We start from the raw sequence: 25,359 nt of genomic DNA, 5'->3' as shown, positions 1-25,359 counted from the left end.
AGACTTGAAGTACACAACACGCAACAAAAATCGTCTGTTTGTCTTTTAGGTCGCAGTGGTAATTTGTGACAAAGATAAAATCTACTTTACCTTAACGATCTAAGATCTTTACACCCTGTGCAGCTTGAGAATTTTGTTCTCGAATCGCGACTGATAAAGGTTGAACAAAGATCAGAAAAAAGAAACTCGATGCCATTCTTACTTCCAACATAATTTGAAACGTCTACAACTCTCACGGAGCAAACACAAAGCAAAAATATTATTTCTCAGCACCACTGCATAGTCTGCGATGCGATCGTCGTAGTGATGCAGTTGCTTTGAGTGTTGTGATTTTCCGATTGTTTGGCGTCGAAGATAATGATTCAGGTTCCGTAGTACTATGCGGCTCTTCAGACAGATTGTCAGTGCTCGTTCTGCGCTCAGCCACTGTGGATTTCGGTGCAGATGGAGATTGTGACGATTCGGATTTGGAAGGAGTCTCAGCACTCAGTATGTTTCGACGAGCAGTTGTAGATGCAAGTCTCTATAAATTGGAATTCGACATTTAACTTTAAACCAATTTTTTGGAATTAAGACGACATTTACCACTGGTGTCTGACGTAGTGTCCTCATAGAAGAAGTGACGTCGGTTTTTCTACTAAAAAATTGCGGTTAACATCACTTGGAAATATGCCTGCTTAGGCAGTCAAGATAGTCAATTTACCTTGATCTTGCAGACGCTTTTTTGTTCTTCTCCATTTTGGTCTGGTCAGTATCATCCGATGCCGGTGCTAGAGCTGTCAGTTTTTGGAATTTTCTATTACATTCCTCCACATCCTCGAACAACGTACTCCAAAAATTTTCGAGATCGCTTGGCCGCACAAGTGGCTGACTGGTTTCACTTTGGCACTTTACACATGAGTCCAAAAATTGTTTAAACTTCTGGTCGATAAGTAGCTTAGACTGACCTATGGCGTCATCAATTGCATCCAAAAGAGTTCCATCAATGTGATCGTGTTGATCTTTGTATTCAGTCCAGTACTTAACCACATCGTTTAAGTTCCTGCATTCATTGTCCACCCGGAAGCGGAAATATTTCGAAGCTTCTTGATTCTGAGGAACGGGTGGTGATGCCTGAACAGAACGATTCAATTCCAGATCGCGAAATGTATCCAGTTGGCCACTTTTTGACCACGTCTTTCGCCTCTTATTAGGTTTACTGTCGGTATCGTCATTTTTTGGCAACGATTCAAACGCCACATTGAATGACAACTTTGGTGTGGTTGTATCTGAACTAAAGTCAGCTTTTACAGTGCCAATGGTTAAAGGTGATTGATCGTCTGCTTCAAACGTTTGGTTTTTGTTAAAAGAGTTTTCCTTCTCGAAAGTGACGTTTAACGCAGGAATGGATCGAGCATCGTCAGTACTTCTGGTGCGGTCTTCGTGGACACTTTTTATGCCCGACGTTGCAATTGAATTATCTTTCTCGAAAGTGACGTTAAACACTGAAGACATTTCCGTATGGGCCGGCGATTCACCAGTTGCATCATCGATGTTTGAAGCCACAACTTCGGTCAGAGATTGTCGGTCGGAAATATTACAACTAGATGATGGCACCACTTTTCGCCCAGGAACTGGCAAATTCTGTTGAGCATTCATCTGCCTTGGCACAGTTTTTCGTCTACGCTGCTTGTTCAATTCTAAATAGTTAGTTTTATCTGAACCACAGACCCCTCTACCCACAGCGGAAACGGATGATCTCTTTTTCAACTGCTGTGCCATTTGTTTTTTCTTATCTCTTTCAAGGCACCACAGCTTCAGACGTTCTAAATGGGGAAGTTCTACCACTTCTGCTGCCGGCTCTAATTCTCGTTGTGCATCTTGATGTGTCGCTCGATTTTTGGCTCGAGCCCTGCTCACATTTTCCTTGTTGTTTCTAGTCGTCTGACCGTTCGTCTTGTGTAAATAGCGTCTGTCCATTCTATGGAAATTGTAAACCGAGGAAAATGCTTAAAAAAATTGCGATCGTATTCCGGCTCGGAATTGGATTTATCATCTGTTCGACAACCGATAGAAACTTAAAAGCAATCACCTCTGATTAATGCGGTCTTTTTTAGTGAACAGTCTTACAAAGAAATAGATTGTGTAATTAAACAGCAGATATTGCAGTCATAGATGATGCTCGGACGTCAAAACTCATCAATTTCCGTCACAAACAACTCCAAAACAATTACAAATACTTCAATTCAAGAATTTCTTTTCAATTTGTTCTCTCTCTTCTGTGAACAAAAAATTGAATAGCGTCGCAGAGTTCTACTTTATGCAACACTCGATCGAAATAGACACATTACAATATCACAAACAGTGCGGAAAAATTTCATTCGACCGAATTATCTTTGAACCAATTTTAATGGATTCATGCGTAGCGGTTGTGTCACTCACATTTCACTAGTATTGTCAAGCTCTCCTTCGACTCATATTTGTAAATTTAGCTTAAAATGTATCAACTTTGCAGTCGGTTTTGGTTAAAATTAATTTAAGATTGATCATAGGTCGTAGTGTTTTCACAGTCTTTAAAAATTTTGCCTCAATAAATAACGGATCTTCGCTAAGTATATATAGTTCTTAAAAAGCCTTATAAGCATCTAGCTTCTCTTTTGTTGTATTCTTTATGAGTGGGTATATGGTATCCTACATTTTACATCATATCGTCCTAATTTAACAAATTTAACCAATAAACATTTATCTATCTAGAACGATAATCTCGAGCTTATCTCCCTAGGGAGTTTTTACTTATCTCGATATAACTTTTCTCGACAGATAAAATATGGTATGCACCTATTGCCAGACTGTTATTTTGACGTGTAGGCATTATTGCCTATTCGAGAGGAGACCGAGGTTAGTAGACACACAAGAAGCCATTTCCGTCAATACCTACGTCCTTGTTAAAAATTTCATGTTTGGCCTTCCGTGGTGATTGCATCCCTTATACATTCGGCTTGGGTTGCAGTCCCCACACTTAGCAAAATAAAACGTTTCACAACCCTCACATCACTTGCTGCCAAAATAACAAAAATTTACAGGCACTGTCTGTCAGGCAGCTACGTAATATACTATTATGTCTGTGTAGTTTAAGTTAATACCAGTTAGGTGCGTTGTAATAGATCGAATTTCAGTCAAACAAAGTACTAGAAAACTAACTAATTGCTTAGGGAGGTAAAATTCACTTAGTACCTGGGTGTTTTCAGTAAGATACCCGAGGGGATGCAAACAATTAAATGTATTGTCGTAGGCCCAATCACTTTGCATAACAAATTTTTTACTACATTTGCTACATAGAGATGATAAGAAAGAAGACAAAAACAAAACGTTGATGGTATAAACGAACTCAATCTAGTACAAACCAACGAATGAATTACTTTCCCAATATATCGAAAAATCGATACAAGCACAAAAGCCCAAATTTCAATGTTAAAAGAAGCAACGCATCACTTCATTATATTCTCTCCAACACATGTAAAAGGAAATCGTTTCGAGATTTTTATAAAAGAGAAACATTCAGAGTGTGTGGTTGAAATATTCAGAGTCAGTCTTCAACAAACATTCCGAACGTGTTGTTCTATCTTCAACGAGCGCGCATATTTTTTTAGTTATTGTACAAAAAAAGTTTACTTTTTTTTAGAAGAGTGTCATACCCGCTAAAGGCTGTTTTAACTTAAATTTTCATATTATTTTAAATAATTTTTCATTCCTTTTAAAAAATAAAAAATTTTGTAATTTAAACATCAACCATGTCTGCGAATAGAGCTCCAAAATCCGGATTTGCTGCCGAAGCACAGAGAAAAGTACGTAGCATTTTTTTACAATTAATTTTAACTTATAAAAAATGACAATTTTCGTAAGTAAGTAAGTACATGACTAACTGTCGATGACAACAAGTGGTTGACCTAAAAAAATGATTTAGTGCAAATATTCCAAGGCACATTTCCATGTTTGTTGTTAAACGAAATGAGAAACAACAACAACACTACGAACTTAACATTGAAGTTGTCGAGGAAAAAAGACAATTGTAAACATTGACAAAGGAATTAACGTTTGTTCAACAGAAATTTATTTACACGAACGAAGAAAAAAAAGCTGAGCTGCACAAGTTGCACTTTAATGGGAAAAGATAAGCAGAAATTCCTTAAGCTATGCGCAAGCATTTTTCATTCTCTTTTATTTTGAAATTTTGTTCTTTTTTTGGATGACCGTATATGGGAGAGGTGTGCTTTGAGAGTGTTCAGCAAAATAATGCCAAATATTTAAATCCAAACTGAATTTTGGTCTTTTGAACCTTGTGGTTGTTGGACCGATTTTTGTTCATATAATAAATCTATATACTCGCAAAGCGGCAAACTCATCATTCACCACTCTCTCGAAAAAAATAATTAAATTTCAATAAAACTGAGTCTCAAAATGTTTTGTTTCACATAGTCATTTCGGTTGGTTCAGATATGCGGTTAGTAAATTCATGGAAGACTCTTTTTTTCGACGATGTTTTGTTGTTGGATTTTCTTTCTTCTTCTGGTTAAACGTTTGTTAAGTGTACGATGATGATACGGAGAAATAAAAATTTATTTTGTTGCGTTCCCTGTATTAAAATGAGACCCCACGATCATCAAATTTAAATTGAATACATAAATCTCAACGCACACACTCACGAACATATCATCTTTCAAATGTCGAGACAATGAGCAGGGCTTATTATTTCTAATGAAAATTCAAGTAAAATCTATGTTCTTTCCGTACTGGGCAACTGAAGCTCTAGCACCAAATCAAATCGTTTCTTACATGCTTCTTATTACATGCTAGACTTATTTATAAAATGTTCAAAGAAATGAAGTAGAAGATTGGTAATGCATCTATTGAAAATACTTAGATCAAATGAAGTAATAGATTCGATAGTTAAAACTGGTTAAATGTTAAAACAAATATGTTGCGGTAGCTACGAAATTGGTATACTGTTCATCCTGGCAGTACCTAGACCTTGGTTTTGGCAAATACCAATTCGCTAGGAAGTATACGATTTTCTGGGCTCCGTAATTCCACTTATGTTTATTAGGAACTTTTGACAGTAAATTTCAGCCTATACCTGAGTTATTCTTGTGTAGCAACATTGGAATCTTACGTTAAAAAATTAAAGCTACCACCATACCGACATGACAACTGATTTCCAGTAGTATATTTTATTCAATATTAGGCCCTGATTCTATGTGACCTTATAATCAATAGATGCAATGTGTGTATACTTGAACAGAGTACATAACTCACATTTGTGTTTCCCCACAATTTTCGGCTTCGATGATAAATTGCTACACGTTTCGTTTATTTCGGCGGCTTTATATGAGTGCAAATGACTCTCCTAATCTTATCAATGAAATGTTCTTTCGAAACAAGACAACGAGACCCATAAATAAATTGGCAATTGGAAACAATTCAGCTGTTAATCTTAAGTATGGTTTCCACTCAACAAAAAGTACTCCGTTGTGAGAGCCGTGAGAGAGCGAGCCGTCAAGTAAACAAAGCAAAAATTGAAAAAAATCAGTTTTGTCTCTCTCACGTAGTACTCTTTTGGTAAGTGGAAATCAAACCTTAACTTTATAAAATTTGTCGCGAAGTCTTAAAAAGGGGTGTTACTCAACCGGTTTGAAAAACGTTTTTTCCATGAACAATGTTCATGGATTATTGGCAGAGTTGTAAAAATAATTTGACTTTTGAAGTCATTTTTGTATGGTTTACTCTTCTCTCAGTTGCTGAGAAAGTTAAATTTAAATATCCGCTCCGAAGGTTTGCGAAATATACTTCTCCGACGTAGCTTATTCTGAGACAAAGAACATTTCTAAATCGACGAATAATCTCAGTCTCACGGTTGGAATTATGCCTCAAATATGATGTATATTTCTGTGTGTAACGATTGTAGTTAGCTTTGTGTGCGATGCGATGTTATAATGATCCTTACGTGCAACCAACTCTTACTTCATGCATGTATATTACGATATACTTACAGAAAGCACGAATTGTTACAGTTGGTATAACATGACACCACAAATTTCGTTTGCATTTTTTTGGCTGCATTTTCGTAAATAAATTTTTAATTTATAATTCCACTCGTTTGATGGAACAACAGCAACACATTCTGGTGAAACCGAACTGTTAATTGAGTTGTGAAGGCGACGAACCGTAACGAATCATGAGGGTATGAGGGATATTGTGTGGAACATCTTTGCTTTCTGGTTTTGTTTAATTATTTTTGTATGTTTTTCGTGTTAGCATGCAAAACACTGAGTGATTGAGGTCAACCGAATGACGACATTTTCAGTTGTACAGAAAAGAATTAAAAAAAAAAAAACTTTTGGCGAGTCATTAATTGACTATAGTTGCTTCTGGTCGGTACTGTGTTGTAGAAGTAAGTCTCTAATTTCTACATGTTTACCAGTGCTTACGTACGGCGAACTTAAGTACGATAGTCTTGAAAGATTAAGGCTGGCTCGCCAAGTGTATGTTTACTTAATAACAAACGAAGGTGGAAACACGGGGTTTCAGGGTGTTTGGAAGTTTATTTTTTCATGATGCATAATGTCCAAAACTGTCCAAGGTTTTACATTTATGCAAGGTGAAGTCCTTTTTCACCAAGCAATCGCGTAGCCTTCCTATAAAAACCTTGAATTTGACAACAGTGTGGCAGCGTGTCAGAAACAAAAATCAAATCCCACTGAAAACCGGTGACGATCGACTTGCTAACGGACACTACACGAACAAATTCATTAATCCCTTAAGCCACTGAAAATGAAAATGCAGGCAATAGTGTAGCTCAGCTGTTGCGTTAGCCATATTTAAGCGTAAATTAAATGAAGTTTTTTCTCAGCTAGGGGTATCCGTTTAACAGTGTACTGTGCTAATGATGCCTCAATACAGAAATTTACATTGTCATTTCTACGGTCGCGGTATTACCTGAATTATTTCAAAACTCATGCATAACAGATCAAAAAACACATCAGACAAATTTATTTCCGTATATGATGCGACTAAAAACCTATTCAATTTTAACGATTCCGTCGAATTTCTTAGAAATCCATTAAAGTTTGACGAATTGTGACGCATAAAATACAGCTGAAAATTTATCGCTGCAATATTTTTCATTAAATGTTTCTATCTCTTTCTACACCAAAACTATGATTTCATTAATGTAACTGGAGACTGAAATTTACCGCGTTCGTTTTGCTTGTTAAACATTATATGAACGTTAATTGATAAATGTTAATTTATGGTTCGGACTTTAATCTCTCCGTTCCATAATTTTTTTTACCGAATATATTTGGTACAGGGTACTACCGATAGTCGTAGTACGAAGTGTCTCAGCGATCTTACCATTTCGTTTTCGTCTCTTCAACCTCGACAGTTAAATGTTTGTAAGATTTTTGAAGTACTAGATTTCCATTTTGTTTAGTGGTCCAAGAAAGTCAACATAAGCAGATTTTCAATCTTTAGTATTCTACAGATTCAGATGCACCCAGTACTCCATTCAAAGGTCGATAAACACAATATTTACTTAAGTCGTTTTTTTCCATTCAGTCAAAATTAATGATCATTACTACCATGAAGAAGGTATGTTATTGTATTTATGATGATAAATATCTCGGATATAATTTATGGTCTAAACTTTCTTTTGACGGACTTGGGTTGGGTTTCCACCTTTTTTCACGCTTATTTTCATTTCTAAATGATTCATTTGCTCGAGTGGCAAATTGTGATCTGTTTAGTCAATGGATCTGCAATTTTACCAATACTTTTGGTTAAACAGTGAACATATCCTCTGACTATATAACTGCCGTGTTTAGCTAAAATATCGTATCGCATTGTATACTTTGGAGAGCTTTTGAAAGCTTTGAGCTTTTTTTGGATTTCACTAGAAAAGTGGAATATTTCAGTGCAAAGGCACCTTAAAAGCAGAGACGATACGTTATTTCAGCTTATGGCAGCGTTCTCATTGTATTTCTAATGCTTCGCCTGTAAGGCAAGCCGAAATATTGCCTCACAGACAATTGAAAATTTCCCATCTCAATGCATTTTGAAACTTGACTTGAATGTCAGATTTTGGCGGAACATTTAAAAGGAAAGTGTCGGAATATTTCAGGTTATGTTTGAGCAACACACTTTAAGCAAAGTTGGTCGTAGTCGTCAGCTGTCAAATAGAGTAGTGTTGAAATGGTTTTTTACGGTATTTCACGGTTGTGTGACACACTGCAAGCTTAAGTACCCTATTTGGGGTACCACCAACACACTTCAAGCACCATAAATAGAGTACTGAAACGCGACAGTGTATCAAACAAATATTGGCACTGTAAAAAAGTTGGAATAGTTTTTCATACAAAATAGTACTATATTTGACAGCTGTCACTCAAAGCACTTTTGCTTGAAGTACGTTGGTACGGTAGTTACATGCTATGGTTTTATGACTCATTTACCCGTAACCGATTCTCAACCTAATTGAGCACCTGACTTGACATGCATCCTACCAAAGGTCAAAACATTCTTCGTCGACTGGAGGAAACGTTTGTTGTCACCAGCAAATCAATTTCACAGTTCTACATTCCTCAGATAACAATTAATTAAAACAAAGTCTAGTCCCAGTACATATATCTTAATCTATGGCATTCGATAACGCTGTGTGAATTGAGCGATAACAAACTGCAACACTTAGCGACTTAGGTAAATATTTTGCTGTTAAAAAAGCAATGACACTAGATTGTAGAGTTGTCAGAAGTTAATTGTGAATGGTGACTCGCCCAGCTCTTACAGTTTTATGGTGAAAAGGAATTCGTTCGTGGAACTATAGGTTGTCTGTTTACTATTTTCAATCAATTTATAGCTCTTCAACTATGTTTTATCGATCTATTTCGTTTTGAATTCCTCTGAATTTTATGACAAAATGATGAGAGTGATTAGATAGCTTGAATCACAAAAGTTTGAAATTTTCCACTACAGAGAAATTGACATTATTGAAAGCAAATTAAGAACTATGACTTCTGTGTTGAGTTAATATTGACCGACTGTTAAAATGATTTTTTTTCAATAAATAAAATTCTACGTGACATTTCCACAGAAAATGTTTCGATACAAAATTGAAGCCAACACTTCGCTTATGTACTGACCGTACAACAAAATAATAAAAAGAAATATCAACCAGAGAATTGAATTAATAATTTATCATCAAACATTTTGATATTAATCAAACGAAAAAAAAAATATTTTTTTAATCCATTAACATCCGATGGCGCAAATGAAACGCAGCTCCATAGATTGACTTGGTAAAAAAGACGGACCGTAAATTTATGAAATAGAATGCGCGATGATTATTCGTTTAATAATAGAAATAAAATATTCGAATAAAGAGTTAGGTTTCCACGTAGGTGTTGGAGGAACAGTTACGAATACCAAATATGTGGTGTAGACTGTACGTTTTGACGGTCGATTTACTCATTCTGTTCCGAATTTCTGTCTGTTCTTATTATTTTTTTTTTTATTAGAATTTCTGCTGCCATAGGCAAAATCAGATTAATTTCGCTGCTTAATTAAAGGCAAATAAAATATTTTTGTAGTAGTGGACTTGCGTCACGCCCGCTAACTAACGTGCGGGCATGATAGATGAGGACAGGAATAACCATAGTTAGGTTTAAGCTCGTTCCAAGCTTCATTACTGCTGTAATAAATCAGCTGCTAATGTATTCGAATACATTGTCATCTTTCAATCCCCTATGCCTTAACGATTCTATGATCGATCATGGTACGCAGTGCACTAGCCAACTCCACCTGTGTACCTAAATCACTCCATAATTTCAGATGAACTGAAATCTAGTACCAGGACATTTGCTTTCGAATTTATTGCGTTAGAGGTCATGTATTAATGACATCCACACTTTTCAGTGCTGTCAGTAAATTTAAACCATCGACAACTCAACGAAACTGCATTCTATGCAGTCAAATATATGTGTTACTCCCTAATTAGTATTGTAGAATACACTCATATGACCTGTCGAGTTATGGATCCCATTTATTTAACAAAACTCTGCCCAATGCAGTAATTGTAATGCTTGGTCTTTCCCATCTGAATCAACAGACCACAGGACACTGCAAGGTTTTCTTCTATCTAATATCTTGCGATATGTGTCAATGCACAAACTTCCTTAATTGGTCACTTGTTGTCAGAATAACATATGACTCAGTACAAATTGGCAAAGTGAGTAGTTAATGGTCTCATACAATTTGTTGCGAACTCAATCTCAAAAATTCACAAAGACTATATGTAATAGTGATGTTCCATGTTCCTGTAACTACTGTATGCATATCACCAAACCAACATTGAACTTTACAGAATGTGTTAATCACTGCTTGAGCCGTTCCTAAAAGATCAAAAGCCATCTAAACATTTTTAGCCCCGTACGAAGTACTGGGGGCTTATAAGATTAATATGCCGTTTGTAACACGTCGAATTGGAAGCAGACAGTAAGGGCAAAGCATTTGGTTATGTTCATAGAAGACGAATCCGCAATAAAAAAAATGTCCGTCCGTCCGTCCGTCCGTCCGTCCGTCTGTGACCCCTCTAGCTTGAGTAAATCACAACCTTTTTCGAAATTTTTTTTTTTCCCGATTGGTATCGACAAAAGTAAGGTCAAGTTCGAAAATGGGCATGGTAGGGTCGGCCCTTCCAGAGCTAGGGCCTTATAGGTGTTTTTCAGTCTTTCGACGATATCTACCGAAATACGCACGCAATAGCTGCTTGTGATATATCAAATGAAAGGTATTGACGAGTAGAACAAAGTTGCTGAACATTGTTTTTGGGTAAGATCCAACGTGGGCTTGTTGGGAGAGCTTAAAGGTCGTTACTAGGCCCTAAGTGTTTTTTGCACATAAATCGAGTAAATCTCATCCGACTTTGCCAGATTTAGTTTTTTATGGAAGGTAATTGAATACCGAAAAGAACGTGGCGAAAAAAGTTTCAAATTTGGGCCCTTGGACTAAGGCCGCTACTCGGCCCTAAGTGTTTTTTGCACATAAATCGAGTAAATCTCATCCGATTTTGCTAGTTTTTGTTTCATTTGAGAGGTAATTCAATACCCAATGGAAGGTTGGCAAAAAATTTTGGGTTTCTAAAATAATGTCGTAAATTGTTGGTTTCATTTGAGAGGTACTTCGTACGGGCTTTCGTAATTGCGCTATGCGCAATTTTAAAAATGAACACTTTCAGTAAATTGGACCGTGCCCAACTTGACTTGCATTTTGGTAACAGACGCATTAGAGGGTTGTAGACGTATTAGGGTTCCGGGCGTATTACGGCTGCGGACGTATTATGGTTACGGACGAAATAGGATTACGGGTCGTACGGGGCTAAGTCGCAGCAAACGCTCCGACTGTTCTGATGCCTTGTTTGTCTGAAATCTGGGTCAACAGGTCAGGGCTTATTTTTGGGAATTTCAGTTCTGAAAATTTCTTAAAAATTCCGAACAAAAAATCTTTTTTTTTTGGAATTGTCAGAACTAAAATTCACAAAAATAAGCCCTGCAATAAGTGGAATATGCACAATCATCGAAAAAAAGGAATTCGTAGTACTGTAGTACATGTCTTAGTTCTGAAAACTTCTATTTCTGTTCTCTGGTCCTACTAAATCATCTAACTACACCCCGATTTTACCACAGGCAATATAACAAGCTGTATCACGATTGTTATAAAAACTTTATTGTCCCCGAAAAACTAAATCCAATTCCAGTCACTTTCCCATTTCAATTCTTCTTCTTAACCATTAACTCACAAAAGAAACATTCAAATTTCTATACATCAAACCGCTCCAGGTTACTTACAAGAAAAGACTAGAAGACTAAAAAACTGAAACCAGTTACCAATTTTCTACAAGCCGGCAAATTATGAATTCATTTTGGAAATGAATAAAATTTACGGCCTTACACCGTTCAGATGATGACTAACGAACACCTTTCGCAAAAATATTATTTTCAAAGGCAGTACAAGGTCAACAACTTATAAAATAAAAAAAATTTCTATTGAAGTGAAATAACATTAACAAAAAAAAACCAACAAATTGGCAGATGAATCCAAATATAACTTCGAAATTAATCGAAAATTATTGACGAATTCCTCAAAAAAAAATTGTTCATAAATTTACAGACATTTGTATTTGCTCATTAAATACAATTGAATCGAACGTTCGATAGATATGTTTACTTCGAACCTGTCGTCATTCACAATCGTATATTGCATACACTCAATTAAATTCGAAAAATTGAGTGAGTAATAAATACAAATCCATGGAAATAAAATTAAGAAATTTCGTCGAAGCTAATACGACTGACGACTTAATCTTATCACACGAAAAAAAAAGAGGAAAAAAATTTGTTTTATGTTTGCTGTGACATAATTTTTCTTTTGTTGTTTACTCAAGCTTCACATTTAAGATTAAGGTAATTGACTGCGAGTTGTGGTCGTTTCTTATTAATCCTCTATCTCTCTCTATCACTCCTTCATTCCTTTTGCAACATAAGACCACAGACAACAATAACCTGACAGCCTCGAATGTCACTGTGTACTTCTCTGCTCGAATAATAATTAAGAAAAAAAAACCCGATGGGTCATCGACTTCCAGGGATTATCGGAATTGTTTTGCGATTATAATTCACTTGGAAAACCCTAGAGAAATTAAATAGAGCATGCCAAGAATTATACAAATAGAAGTCATCATACAGCGGACATCATTGAAATTTAGATATGAATTTGCTTCAGCTGGTCCACTCCTGAAATCAAAGCCATTCATTCGTCTCTATACGGATTGCGCGTGCATTTTGTAATTCTGTTTGTATGAGTGTACGAAAAACAGCTGCAGCAAATTTATGTCTAAATTTCACAGACGTCCCCTGTAGACATAATGTTACAAAGAATTCCGTTCGTAATACGACGATTCTCCAAACAAAATATTTCCATGGAGATAATCTTGCACCAATCTCTTTTTCGTTCTTCTCTTTGAGTCAGTATAAGAGACGCGATCAGTTACCTTACACCGACGCGATTATTAAATTTTCCGCCGGGTTTGTTTTCAAACTACAAACGAATTTTATCGCTGTGTTTAACAACATTGAACTACATATTGAGGTAGTTATAACGTCCCGAGAACAATAAACCATTTTTATTGCAAAACAACGTGAAGTCACATTCCAGTTCGGTGTACATTTTGTACACACTATGTGCGATTATGTTTTTAGTTTAGCAAAACCTAATTCGATAATCGATAAGACGACGTAAAAGTCCATGTCATGATTTTATATGAACTCTAATCCAATATTACCGCAGAGACTGGCATTGGTAAGGAATAAATTACGAATTTGTCTGATCATTAGCCACATTATTTGCAAAAAATAAAATTAATTTGCCTGTTAAAATGTAGGACAATGAAAGGTAATTAAGCAAAATTTATCTGATTCTCATGTCGCTAGAGCGTGGCAGTTAGTTTCAAATTTATTTCTTCAAATATAAGAGGAAGAAAAGCATCCTCACTTCAGAGATCATGTTACTCCTGTGAATTTTAATTTTGCCTCCTTCTGTTGGAATTTCAATTCTTCAAATTCTACAAATTCCTAAATTTAAGAGTGATAACGCGAAATCTTCGAACAATTTGTATGGAGGACAAATTCAATGTATCTGGATTTTTGTCCAGTATGGTATGTACCAAGGGTCCTAGGAGAATTTATCACACGTATCCAACCAACCACAATCTCGGCTGCTTCATATGTAAGAAGTAAAGTCTGGAAAATTATCATTTGAAAGATGAGGTACTAAGCAACTCTGTAAATTAAAATGATGAAAAAAATGAAAGTGGTCGTCAAACCGGTCGAAATTTCTTTGGAGTAATAGGTGACATTTTAGAAATTGCCCTATCTCTTAGTGCCAATAGTCGCTCCAGCACAAGTTCTTATATTTTTAGGAAGTACCGAGCCTAAGCCTTCTAATGGAACCCTAAACCGTTAGGTTTGCTGATGCGCGTACCCGTTAGTAGTCAGAGAAAATTTTTCTTAATACAGTCACTGAAGCCAGTACAGTTAACAGCCCGACGTATTTGGTAGCTTATGTGATCAGTCTAGTGTAGCACTACAATCCCCTAAAATATGAACGAAGTCGACCCTTTATTACCACAGATAATCAGGATGAAAAAATTTCCACCTGAAAACCACCGTTTTTTTCAAACAGCTCTACCACGAAAACGACAATTCCGAGAGAGGCGAGATATACCTCGTTGAACTCGTAATGAAGCAAGGATTCGATAGATATCATACTCGTCAAAAATCCTCATGGCATGGCTAGCTGATTCCTCGAAGATTTCGCGATATCACTCTTAAGAATTTGAAGAAATTTCAAGGATTTTATTGAATTAATTTCCAGAAATAGACTATGTGGCCAGGCTGACTTTCGCATTCCCAATTCCAGAGCACTTCCAGAAGTCAGGTTGGAAAGTATTGCGACTCAAAGTATTAATTTAAAATCAACATAAAAAGACGTTTTGCATCAAGCTTCGGTTCAACGATAAATTTAAACCAAATGAAGTGAATCTGTTCGTTACCTAATCTCAAATCTAATCTCTTCGTCACTTTCTTCCACCTCAAAATTCTTTTCTCACGACTTTAGCGCAATTTCCATTCGATATTGTCGATGCGCACGCATTTAACCTTACATAGTGCATTGAATCGGTTACTATTGAATTAATTGTATCTTCCAGCTGATCACCTTCACCGAGACAGTTTGAAAATGTATAATGCTCAATATGCTCTACAAAATGCTGGGCAATTCTCATCACACGATTTTCCTCTCGTTGTCAATTTAACGAAACAACATTTTCGCAATGTTTATTCAGAGCTATCTGGGCACAAAACCCACAAAACATTAAGCCATAAGTGCAGATGCAAAATAGATTGCGAATGGAGGTTCTTGCCATATTCGAACATATAATTTTTACTTCAATAAAGGTCTCACCTTTCGATGTTATTACATGATCATTTCAGCGGTGTATATGTGTGTGCCTATGACAGCGAAAACAGCGAATTTCCAACCCATATATGGATATAAAAATGAGTTATATAAATTTGCAAACCTCCATATGGTCAAAAAGAAGCAGAGTGTGTGTTGTACACAATATTGTGGAACCACACACCGAATGTGTGTTCTGAAAATGTTTTCGCATTGAAAATATGGAACTGAACGACTGGTTTTGATTTGGATGTAAAAAAAATATTTTGTGGTCGACGTAATGATGAAATTTCATGGAAAAAATCACTTTTTTATGTTTTAATATGTAAGTCAAGTTAGGCTGGAGTTTAGGCACTGAGTGAGTGAGTATTGTATGTATACAAAAATGGGATAGGTGTGTTATTACGTTGCAAAATTGTGACGGTTATATATGCTGTAATATGGCAGTTAAAGCATTATGATAAGAATTATATTTCGTGAACTTGACTCGGATACAAACTATAATTATGTTCGTTGGCTAATTTTGGATGTGACGAAACAGGATGAAACTGAAATAATTTTCGACGATTTTGTGTGTGAATTCTTTTGTAATGCTTGCTGGAAATGGTTCCAAAGGAAACAGTACAATCGTTTTTTGAGATACAGAGCATATTTGGCGTGGAAAGAAAGTTTTAATCGAATTATGAGCACCTGCGCTCGAATTTGAAATCAGCCTAATTCGGAACAAAGAATGGCGTTTGTGGGGCACCAACATTGTACCTATGAGTTGTCGGTTAAACTTTAAACATTTTCGCGAAAAATTTTACAATTTACGTCGCTCGAACGTTTTGGTGGTCTTCAATTGTTTGTAAAATAATCGAATGCTCCAACCAGTCGTTTATTGAAAAAATTTTGTAGTGAAATAGAACAGGTGGCACTCCACGTTCACTTTATTATCTGTTTCCGGTTTCTTCGATTGTAACGTTCGAATAAAACCTAGTAGCAATACTATACTTTGAAGGCCAGGGTTGTCAATGCTCTGAAACTAAATTTACTTGGAGCATGTCCTTCTACTGACCTTGGGGCACTAGTTCTCAGCGAATGATCGTAAGATGACACTTTTACAGAAAATCAACTGGCCGTTTGATAAAGCACCCAAATGAATCTAACCCTTTAAAAACGGCAAGTGTACCAATTACCATGCCATTTTCCTCACTTACCACCTATTTCATCATCTACATCGATGGATTGGTCTATACTTCCATGAACACCTTCTTCCAAAGACTCGTTTTAAGTCTATTTTCTGCTAGGAGTGAATTGTTGCTAGGAGTGAATTGATGCTAGAATTGAATTGATGCTGGGAGTGCATTGAAAGTAGGTGGATCTACATGCATTGAAAATCTTTTCAACAAACGTTTAACAGCAATAGAACACGTAGCATAATAGTCGGACTCAGCAACGCAAAATAACTCGTGTGTTTTCGACCTTAGTCTATACTCATGGAAATCCGTTAAACCAATGGAAAATTCCAACTCCATCACCATGAGTTTCTCTTCATCCACTGTTCATGCTCGATTCTCTTGCCTCAGACTGAGCAATTATTTTTTTTGTAAATTTGTTGTTTATCCTTCTAAATACTCAACCGACTACGCCTGACTACTTTAGACTAATGCATAACCAAACAATGAAAACAAAAAATCAATTAAAATTCTTGAGCGATTTCCTTTATGAACCAACATTGACGAGAAGCACAAAAAAAAATTACTCGGTAAGTCGATATGTTTGTTAGATAAACTGAGGCGATTTTTTTCTTCTTCGTCGTTCGCTATCTTTTTCACCACATCGAGCCTACAATGTATGTGAGTAGCAGAGCATCGATGATATTTTTCCACATTAATCGATGATATCATTCTTTGGCATTATGAACCATTCAACCAATACATTTTTATAACATTCATTTCTACGAGATATGAATACCATTTAGAACGGCTGGCACTTCCCCTGTATATACTCGGAATTCATTCAATTTGATTTTTCTTATTCAGTCACACTTGGTCAGCTCATACAATGACTTCCATTTCATAAAACTTCTTGAATAACGCTGAAAATTTCATTCAAAGTCCATAGACGAATTGGTTGGTACCAGAAAGTCTAGCTCAACTTTGGGTAGAAATCGGCCTCTAGACAATATCATTTATGAGATTTCTTTTGCACAATACTTGCGTGTCAAATGTTGAAACCAATACCAATGTATGCTGGAATTTTGATAATCAGAAAAACTAGGGCTTCAGGCGGTCAAAATGAAGTACTAGATCTTTTTGTTTTCTTTAAAAAGAGCAGAGCTTTGACTTTTCTATCAGAACTAGTGGAGCTTTGAATCTCGTAAACGATCCTAAATATTAGGTTACGACGACCTACTCTGGCATGGGCTAAGCTTTTACAAGTAGCACAAAGCTTCTATAAGTGATTAAAGCGCGTAGGGCCGATACATAGAGAGTTAGCCTCATTGACTTGAACCTGTTTTGATAAATCTTTAACTGCCGTGGAACGACCTGGGTCAATCTGTCAGGTAGGTTTTTCAAATTTGTAAAAATTTCAGGTCAATCTGAAACCTGATCTGACATGTTTCAAAAATTCAGGTTAAGGTCAGGTCAGACTTTCTCATCGACCTTTTTCGAGTCTTAGCCTTAGGACTTTACAAGTGACACTTACCGATCATTGATCTTCTTATCTATTCCCAACTGGATACGAATGCTCACCCATTTCATTCCGTAAAACAGTTCTATTGATTCGTTCACCATTTATATATTGGATATCCGATCGCTTGTTAATTGAGTCATAAACCAAAGTGAAGATAAATATTTTTGTTGCGGTGCTATATATTTGATTGTTTGCTTGTCTGCCAGTCATTCGTGTAATTGCGTTGAAGTGTCAATTACTTGCGTAAATTAATACGTTCCATTACCACACATCATTGGCAGTTTATTTTGCAATTAGAAAGAAGAAAAAAAAGTTCTAATTTGCACCAGCAAACATTCCTTTTTGCAAACGATAAGTGTTTGTCAAACTAAGCATAAAATTCGTGTTGCCATTCGTTGCTATATCACTTCAATAAGTTATATTTCAATTTCCGGTTCTATTGATAATGTTATCCGCGGAACGAGAAAGCTATTTACGGGAGAAAAGGTTTCACATCAAATTCTTTTGTTGAATTGAAATGAAAGTCATGTTGTTAGTAGTGTGATTCGCGGATGTAATTTCCTTTTGCTCGAAACTTGATGTCAATTCAAAATTTTAAATGAGGAAAATGTTTACTTGCTTACATAGCCCACGAGCCCAGTATGGTTGTTATAGAGAAGGACAGGCTAATTTTATCATGTTGTGCAAACGAGCAATGTATTCGAGTTAGGTAGATGAGCGCAGCGAGTGGTGGTATGCGTAAAATAACGCTTTTTTAGTTCAGCTTTGGGGCCATTCATAAAATTCATAAAATACTCGGGTAAAAGGGCGAATTTTGTAAAAAAAAACCTCGCACGCAAAAATGTGTGGAATTTTTCTGAAAATATATAAAGCAGACGCCGCAATTCATATTACCAACAATCAGCTTCTACCACTGTTTGTTCACAGCTCTGCCCCATCTCTTGTGTCAACAAAATTCAAAGTGAACCGAAGAAGTTATGGGGTCTCATTACCTTGAAAAAGATGAACGATCAGCTCGCTGCTACACATTTCTCTGAAGTTCAGATGCAATTTGAATTTTGAACTATCTTTGATGATGTCTTCTAATTGTCTTGCGTTATACTGTGGTATTCATATTAAAGGGTCTGAAGGGAAACGTTTTTTTTTTTCATTTCCTTTAAACACCAATCACTTAGAATTTGCGTTACGTTCTCACTAAACATTTAAACATTTAACTTACTGATCACCACTATTCCATTCCCTTAATTTACAAAAATTAATTTCTCTTCCCTTTCGCCTTACAGATCAACTCAAAATATAGCGAAGAGCTAGCCGCCGAATCGCTTGAATGGATCAAAGAAATAACGAGCGAACCAATCAACACCTCCGGCGATCCAGACAATTTCTTCGAAGTGCTAAAAGACGGTGTCTTGCTGTGCAAGCTCATCAACTGCATCAAAGCCGGATCGATCAAGAAAGTCAACGAATCGAAAATGGCATTCAAGTGCATGGAAAACATCACAGGTAATTTTGATTTTGAACGACAATGTCATCATGTAATACTTATCGTCACGCCTATTTCGTTCAGCATTCCTCGACCATGCCAAGCAGCTCGGTGTACCGCCGCAAGAAACTTTCCAAAGTGTGGATCTGTGGGAACGACAAAACTTGAATTCCGTTGTCATCTGTCTACAATCACTCGGCCGAAAGGTAGGTCACGAACGCATTTGACGGTTGATTGAAATGAGTTTTGTACATTCCGAACCGTTTCCGCAGGCAAACAATTTCGGTTTCAAGGCAATCGGTCCAAAGGAAGCCGATAAGAACGTTAGAAACTTCAGCGATGAACAGATGCGTGCTGGTCAAAACGTTATCTCTCTGCAGTATGGATCAAACAAAGGTGCCACTCAGAGCGGTATCAATTTTGGCAATACGCGACACATGTGAGCGATTAAATGTGCGGTGCCTTTTAAGGATTTTTTTTTAAATATAAAAATGCTATACCAGAAGAGTGCACATGGTACACCTTCCGTAATTTGCAACATTCCGAATATATAAAATTTGTTTTGCTGAAGTTAAAAAATTTATCGAAAAATTTTTATTAAAAAAAGTTACAAATTCTACAGATGGACTTTGCACTTAAATTAAGGTCAATTGAACTTATACTCCTCCTGAAATTTATTATCAAAACAATTTTTGGCCGTTAAAAATTTGAATTTGTATGAAAATCCAACGATTTTTCCGTTATGTTGGATTTTCATGCCACTCTGAATTATTTTTCTAAAAAAAAATCACCTGTCCTGTGCCTAGACCCCGCTAGACGATTCCTTTTTTCGGGCATAAACCTAAAGTCAACCAAATTCGTCTCTAAATTTCCTTCAGCTGTTCTACCAGCTTATAACGTCTCTTCATGGGTTTAACGATGTTGTGGTAGAACCGTATAATTGTGACTGCATTAGAAAACCATCTGGTAAATCAGCTGAAGCAAACGTAGACCCGAATTTGGTTGTATGTAACTGTATTTTGGATTTTATTGCGTTCCTATCCGCGGATGTCGTCAGACTTGGTGATCAGCGAGGTCTAACTACTCGAAAGCGAAGCTCCCAAATTTCGTAATTTCGAAAGTTTTCATTCAAGAAACATGGAAAACTTCTGACCAAGATCTTATGCACATTACAGGTTTCTGTCACCACGTCCCAATTAAGACTCGGAACAGGTCAACTTGAAACCTGACCTGAAACCTGAGTTGACCTGATTGTGAACTTCTATCTCTGCCTGATTCGACCTGAAACAAAGCAACCGACCCTGACAGATTGTCAGGGTTACCCTATGTTTCAGAAAAATGTTTTAAATTTTACTCAGGTCAGGTCAACTATAAATCATTTCGGGTCATCTGTAAACAATGACCTGACCTGAATTTTTCAGGTCAGATGATTTCAGATCAGGTCAAACCCGATTTGTTCCGAGCTATAATCCCAATCATTCTGCACGAGAAATTCACTCCGTAAGTGTGCCTAAAATTTGAATTTTAAGTGAACGATTCGATGAAAAAGTGAACCGAAAAATACATTTCAACGCTTCATTGTATGAAAATGACGCTACGTTAGAAAGACCTGCGCACTTTCCATTTTGAATTTCGACCGCACTTACGGCGTAAATTGCCCCTCTACAGTGATTGGAGAATGGAAATTGAATACAAAAATGGTTGATTTACCGCATCAGTTGCTGAAAGGTCTGCGATGACAATAATATTGAACCGGACAAACCGTTTAGAACTCTGTTACAGGTTACAAGAGTGTAACTTTGACACACTTTTCAAAAATCACGTGTTGAGTCTTAATGGTCAGATACGCAGTGCAGGATGTAGGATTCGTTCTAATTACCATATGATTCTCTCTGTACCTAAATTACTTCTGTCGTTTTAAGCGTAAACACGAATTGTTTGTGTGCTTTGAAGAACTTTCGAAAGATTTGAGATTCTTTTGGATTGCATTGGAAAAGTGGAACATTTTGGTGGAATACAATTGAAGCTCATAGCTCTCGAAAGCTCTTTATAGCAAAGACACAAATGCGATACGGTGTTTTTGTGAAACACGTCAGACTTGTACCTGAAGAATTACATTTTTAAGAAATTGGCTGTTCATGTCTACCGCCTGATTGTTCCCATTCAATTGTTGGCTAGTTCATTTTAGTGAATGTCAGCAAGGTTCAGAACCCATTCAACCCATTCAATTTCAATTTCATTTATTTCCAAGAAAAAACTTCTAACATTAAACACACAGCGTAGCTCCAGTATGCGTTACAATTCACTGAAACTTCAGACAAGTTCAATCAGGGCTTACTTTAGAGAATTTTAATTCCGAAAATTCTGAAAAAGTTCCGAAAAAGTTCTGAAAAATTCCGAAAAATTATTTCAGATTTTCTCAGACCTTTTTCGGAATTTTTTCAGAATATTCTGAATTTTCGGAATTAAAATTCTCTAAAGTTCTCCTGAGTTCAATCCAATTTTCAACTTGATTTTAAACTAAAGTCTGTACAATTCTTTGTGAGCAATAGTGCTGTGCGTGTGCGTGCATGCGAATTCTAGCGACAAAGTAAAAACCCTTTTTTTGCTTCATTTTTCCAGTCAGACTTTATTCGTTGTTTCAATAAACGAAAATTCTCTCCGAATTTCAATTCTACACTAGCTGTCCTCATCCTCTTCGTCGTCGTCCTCATCGATTGTTTCATACGACGATGCGGACGAGCTTTCCTCACTGTCACTGGTCTCCGAATCCGACGACAGATCCTCGTATATGTGCAACCGCTTCCGATTTTTCAGCGGCTGTTGCATCGAATCCAGAGGGTAAGCATTTAAAACGGCTGACTCGTAGTAAATGCGACGCGTGACCACCAGCGAACCATATTTACAGCGAACTGTTTCCAACGAAGTGCTATTTTCAAACAATTTTATTATGGCAGCCGGTTGAATGTATGCGGAAATGTCAAGCTCTCTCAGTCGGCATCCCACTTTGCCGGTGATGTAATTGAGATGATGTATTTGAGTGCAACGACCACCTCTGAAAGTAACGGTTTGCAAATTGGGAAAACTGTTGAAAATAAGCTTCAACAAGTTGGGAATCTGGGCACCGCGACCGCGAACTGAATAGAATCGAAGTACTTCGAGCATCGGACAACTTTCTCGTAGTTTTTCGATTGCTTTGTTAGTTAAGTGTCCCACTCGGTTGACGATCAACGTTTTCAGTTTTGGCATTGCCGGCCATCGTGCAAACTTGTTTTGAAGCTCGACGCTCTGAAATAGAAGTTGGGATTGTGAAGGGCGTAACACAAAACAATCGTAGTACTTACATCCTGAAACATCAACTGTAGACTCTGAAGATGCTGCAGGTGTTTCGAAATTAAAGTCAACTGCTTCACGTTCATCTCACTATGCCGCATGAACTTAAGCGTTGTAACATTCGCTATGGATTTCAGTACTGCGATGAAACACGGCTCGCAATCTAAACAATATCGTCTCATCGTCACATCAGTTAACTGTTTCAGTTGGACGACTTGATGGCCAAACTCAGGTTTGCCTCTGTATCGGACGGAAAGCTTTTGCAAATTCGGAGTTCCCTTCAGTAAGTCGCCCAATTTCATAACTTCTTCATCTGAATCGTCCGACTTCTTGACGGTCAATTCAAAATCGGTCAACTGCTCGATGGCACTGTACAGGAAAGGTTCTGTATTATGCACGACTTTCAAGTGCACGGTCTCGATTTCGCTGTGTGCATTTAGGAATTCCGTGAACGTAATCATATCAGAGTCATCATCGTCGCACCATTCGTATGAAATGTGCTTGAGCAACATATTTGGCACATGAACCACCTCCGACAAGGTGTACGATTCCAATTTTTCGATCGACTTGATTAGATGAGCAAATCTGTGGAGAATGTCTTCGCCAAGTAGCATCGTGTCATACGTCTTGATATCGATTCGGTTGATGTTCGGGAATACTGTTAGCAGACGTTGAAAATCGTCAAAAATCAATCGCTTGCAATCGATGTGCATGATTTGGACGTGCTCGAGGCTTTTACATTGTTCCACCGTATTAGCACACATTATTTCCAGACAGTGAACGAATGCAGTCAGTGTAAATCGTAGAACGCGTAGCGACTTCATTTCCATGATCGATTCAAATAGCAAGGCGTTCGTACGCGGTTCATCATCTTTGGCATGAACAATCATTTCAGTGATTGTACTCGCCCCATTTTTATCTCTTAGAATTTCGGACAGCTGCAACAGTTTCAACCGGTTCGCCTCCACCACGGCTATGCTATTGCCTGCTTCCAGGAAATCGTCTTTTATGGTGATCCTCTTCACCTTTATCCTGCTGTTCTCGACAATAGCGAACGGTGGCTCGTTCAATGACACAACGGAACCAGAATCAAGAGTCAAACCCATACGAAATCGGTTGATTAGCCGGTGTTCATGTTTGATTATGTGATACCAGTGTGAACAGACGAGACGACACTGCCGCAGATCGTCATTATCTAGGTAGCCAAATATGTACAGCAGATCCTGCGGAATGTTTACATTTAGTGTTGGTTGAATTGAACACGTAGAGCCCACAGATATCACTTACATGGGGTGTTAATGCTGCGAGTGAAGGTCTATTATCTTCGGGTTGCGACATATTACTTGATTTGTCGCAAATAAGGTTTTTTCGTTGGAAAAATCGCTCTAAAAGCTAGCGAAACTTGGACACAATCTAAATCAAAGAAACCAAACAAATTGGAGGTGACTAATACTCAACATTGATATTAACTTATCAAGTGTGTAAACAATAAACAGCTGATGCAGTTGGTAACAGATATCGTACCGTTTAAGTACACTATGCTGTCATCACTGCATCTTAGTCAGAGCGCTCTGTGAATTATATGACAATCGTTTTTCAAGTGAAATTTTCTTGCACATGCAATTAGGTTAGTCTTAAAAAACTGCTTTTTGGATGAAACATAGAATTTAAACATGGAAGCGTAGTTAAGTGTATCAGTTGAACCAGAGCACTGCTTCAAGAACTAACATAGCAAAATATTTGAAAGCTCCTGGTATCGGAATGGGATTTCTTGCGTATACAGACAGGAGTCGCGACCTGTCAGGTTCAACCTGAAGTTACCAGAGTCCAGAGATTTAAGTTTCAACGTAGCTCACTACTTCAACACCGATATGTGTAAATGAAAGCCACCGATGCAGACTGCAAATCCTATACCTAGGAAACGCAGCACTTTTCCTAGCTTGAACACTAAATTGACAAGTGTCAAATTGGGAGGCTTTAGTGATAAGGGCTTAGAATTGCTTGTATTAAATTTTCATGTTAGGAGCAGTGCTGTGGCGGAAACCAATACTTTTTTCCCTCATAAAGACATTTACCTCTAGAAAAAAGGTGAAAATTGCATTTCCTCGGGTGACTTCTGACCCTCACCACACTCTGGCCACAAACATCATCTTCTAAATGTATTTTACATGCTACATGCGTCGAAAACCGTACTTTTCATGTTTTAAGCACTTCTTTCGACGCCCTTAGCATGTAATATATATTACACACTTGTCAAGAAGAAGTCGAGGCTTGCCGAGACTGATAGTGACAAGTGTGTACTCTATTTTATCACATAAGCGAAAACGAGACAACAACATAGAACTGAAGTGTAATTTTTGAATTAAACTTCTAGTTAAGTAATTTTGACATCCGAACACCGCGTGTATGTGATAAAATCCATTAAACAAAATTCACACGAAAACTCTACTTTTCATCTTTTTATCCCTAGTCATGTAAAATACTATTTCAACTTTTCTTCACTAGTTGAACAAATAACTATTTGTTGACGCTTTGTCTGATGACAGTTAGGGGTAGAAAATAACGATTTTCTCCCTTTTTATTGTGACAGGGAAGGAAATAACTATTTCTTCCCTCTTATTTTCACAGAAGAAAATAGACATTTCCTTCCCGAACCGTTACCTTTGTTTTGAAAAACTGATGCTTTCGTTTCGTCTTTCGTGGATAAAAACGGTTAATCACACCATACACATTTGAAAAAATGTTGTTTTACAAATATCTTTTGGTACACGAACACTTTCTGCGGTAAACTTACCTTTGTTTCCTTCAGTTCTGATACACAT

At 37.0% G+C, this 25,359-nt stretch overlaps 3 protein-coding genes and 1 long non-coding RNA gene across 7 annotated transcripts; 1 reads left to right on the top strand and 3 right to left on the bottom strand.

Annotated features, from left to right (window-relative positions):
* Positions 1 to 190: 190 nt before the first annotated feature.
* LOC119084265 lies at positions 191 to 2,397 on the bottom strand. 4 transcript variants are annotated; one of them, XM_037194179.1, is made up of 5 exons: positions 2,157 to 2,214; positions 2,072 to 2,121; positions 704 to 1,960; positions 586 to 637; positions 196 to 523 (listed from the first exon to the last, which is right to left on the bottom strand). In XM_037194179.1, exons 3-5 carry the CDS (start codon positions 1,957 to 1,959, stop codon positions 260 to 262), a joined length of 1,572 nt encoding a protein of 523 aa, XP_037050074.1. In that variant the 5' UTR covers position 1,960; positions 2,072 to 2,121; positions 2,157 to 2,214; the 3' UTR covers positions 196 to 259. The 4 variants fall into 4 exon arrangements, with proteins under 4 accessions (XP_037050076.1, XP_037050074.1, XP_037050077.1 ...); XM_037194181.1 differs by having other exon boundaries at positions 191 to 523; positions 586 to 634; positions 2,072 to 2,397; XM_037194182.1 differs by having other exon boundaries at positions 586 to 634; positions 704 to 2,204.
* A 1,131-nt stretch (positions 2,398 to 3,528) lies between these two features.
* On the top strand, positions 3,529 to 19,823 carry LOC119084284 (myophilin). The gene is made up of 4 exons (XM_037194210.1): positions 3,529 to 3,824; positions 19,005 to 19,224; positions 19,289 to 19,410; positions 19,477 to 19,823. Exons 1-4 carry the CDS (start codon positions 3,771 to 3,773, stop codon positions 19,645 to 19,647), a joined length of 567 nt encoding a protein of 188 aa, XP_037050105.1. The 5' UTR covers positions 3,529 to 3,770; the 3' UTR covers positions 19,648 to 19,823.
* Positions 6,680 to 24,794, bottom strand: LOC119084300. The gene is made up of 3 exons (XR_005089041.1): positions 24,784 to 24,794; positions 17,634 to 17,638; positions 6,680 to 6,758 (listed from the first exon to the last, which is right to left on the bottom strand). It is a non-coding gene; the product is annotated as an uncharacterized LOC119084300 (long non-coding RNA).
* On the bottom strand, positions 21,813 to 24,023 carry LOC119084260. The gene is made up of 3 exons (XM_037194169.1): positions 23,825 to 24,023; positions 22,549 to 23,760; positions 21,813 to 22,492 (listed from the first exon to the last, which is right to left on the bottom strand). The coding sequence occupies exons 1-3, from the start codon at positions 23,873 to 23,875 to the stop codon at positions 21,884 to 21,886; spliced, it is 1,872 nt and encodes a 623-aa protein (XP_037050064.1). The 5' UTR covers positions 23,876 to 24,023; the 3' UTR covers positions 21,813 to 21,883.
* Positions 24,795 to 25,359: the final 565 nt, after the last annotated feature.

Source organism: Bradysia coprophila, unplaced genomic scaffold (genome assembly GCF_014529535.1).
Source record: "Bradysia coprophila strain Holo2 unplaced genomic scaffold, BU_Bcop_v1 contig_732, whole genome shotgun sequence".
In the NCBI taxonomy this organism is placed as follows: domain Eukaryota; kingdom Metazoa; phylum Arthropoda; class Insecta; order Diptera; family Sciaridae; genus Bradysia; species Bradysia coprophila.
Note: the sequence above shows the minus strand (reverse complement) of the source record. Positions and strands in the feature narration are given on the sequence as shown.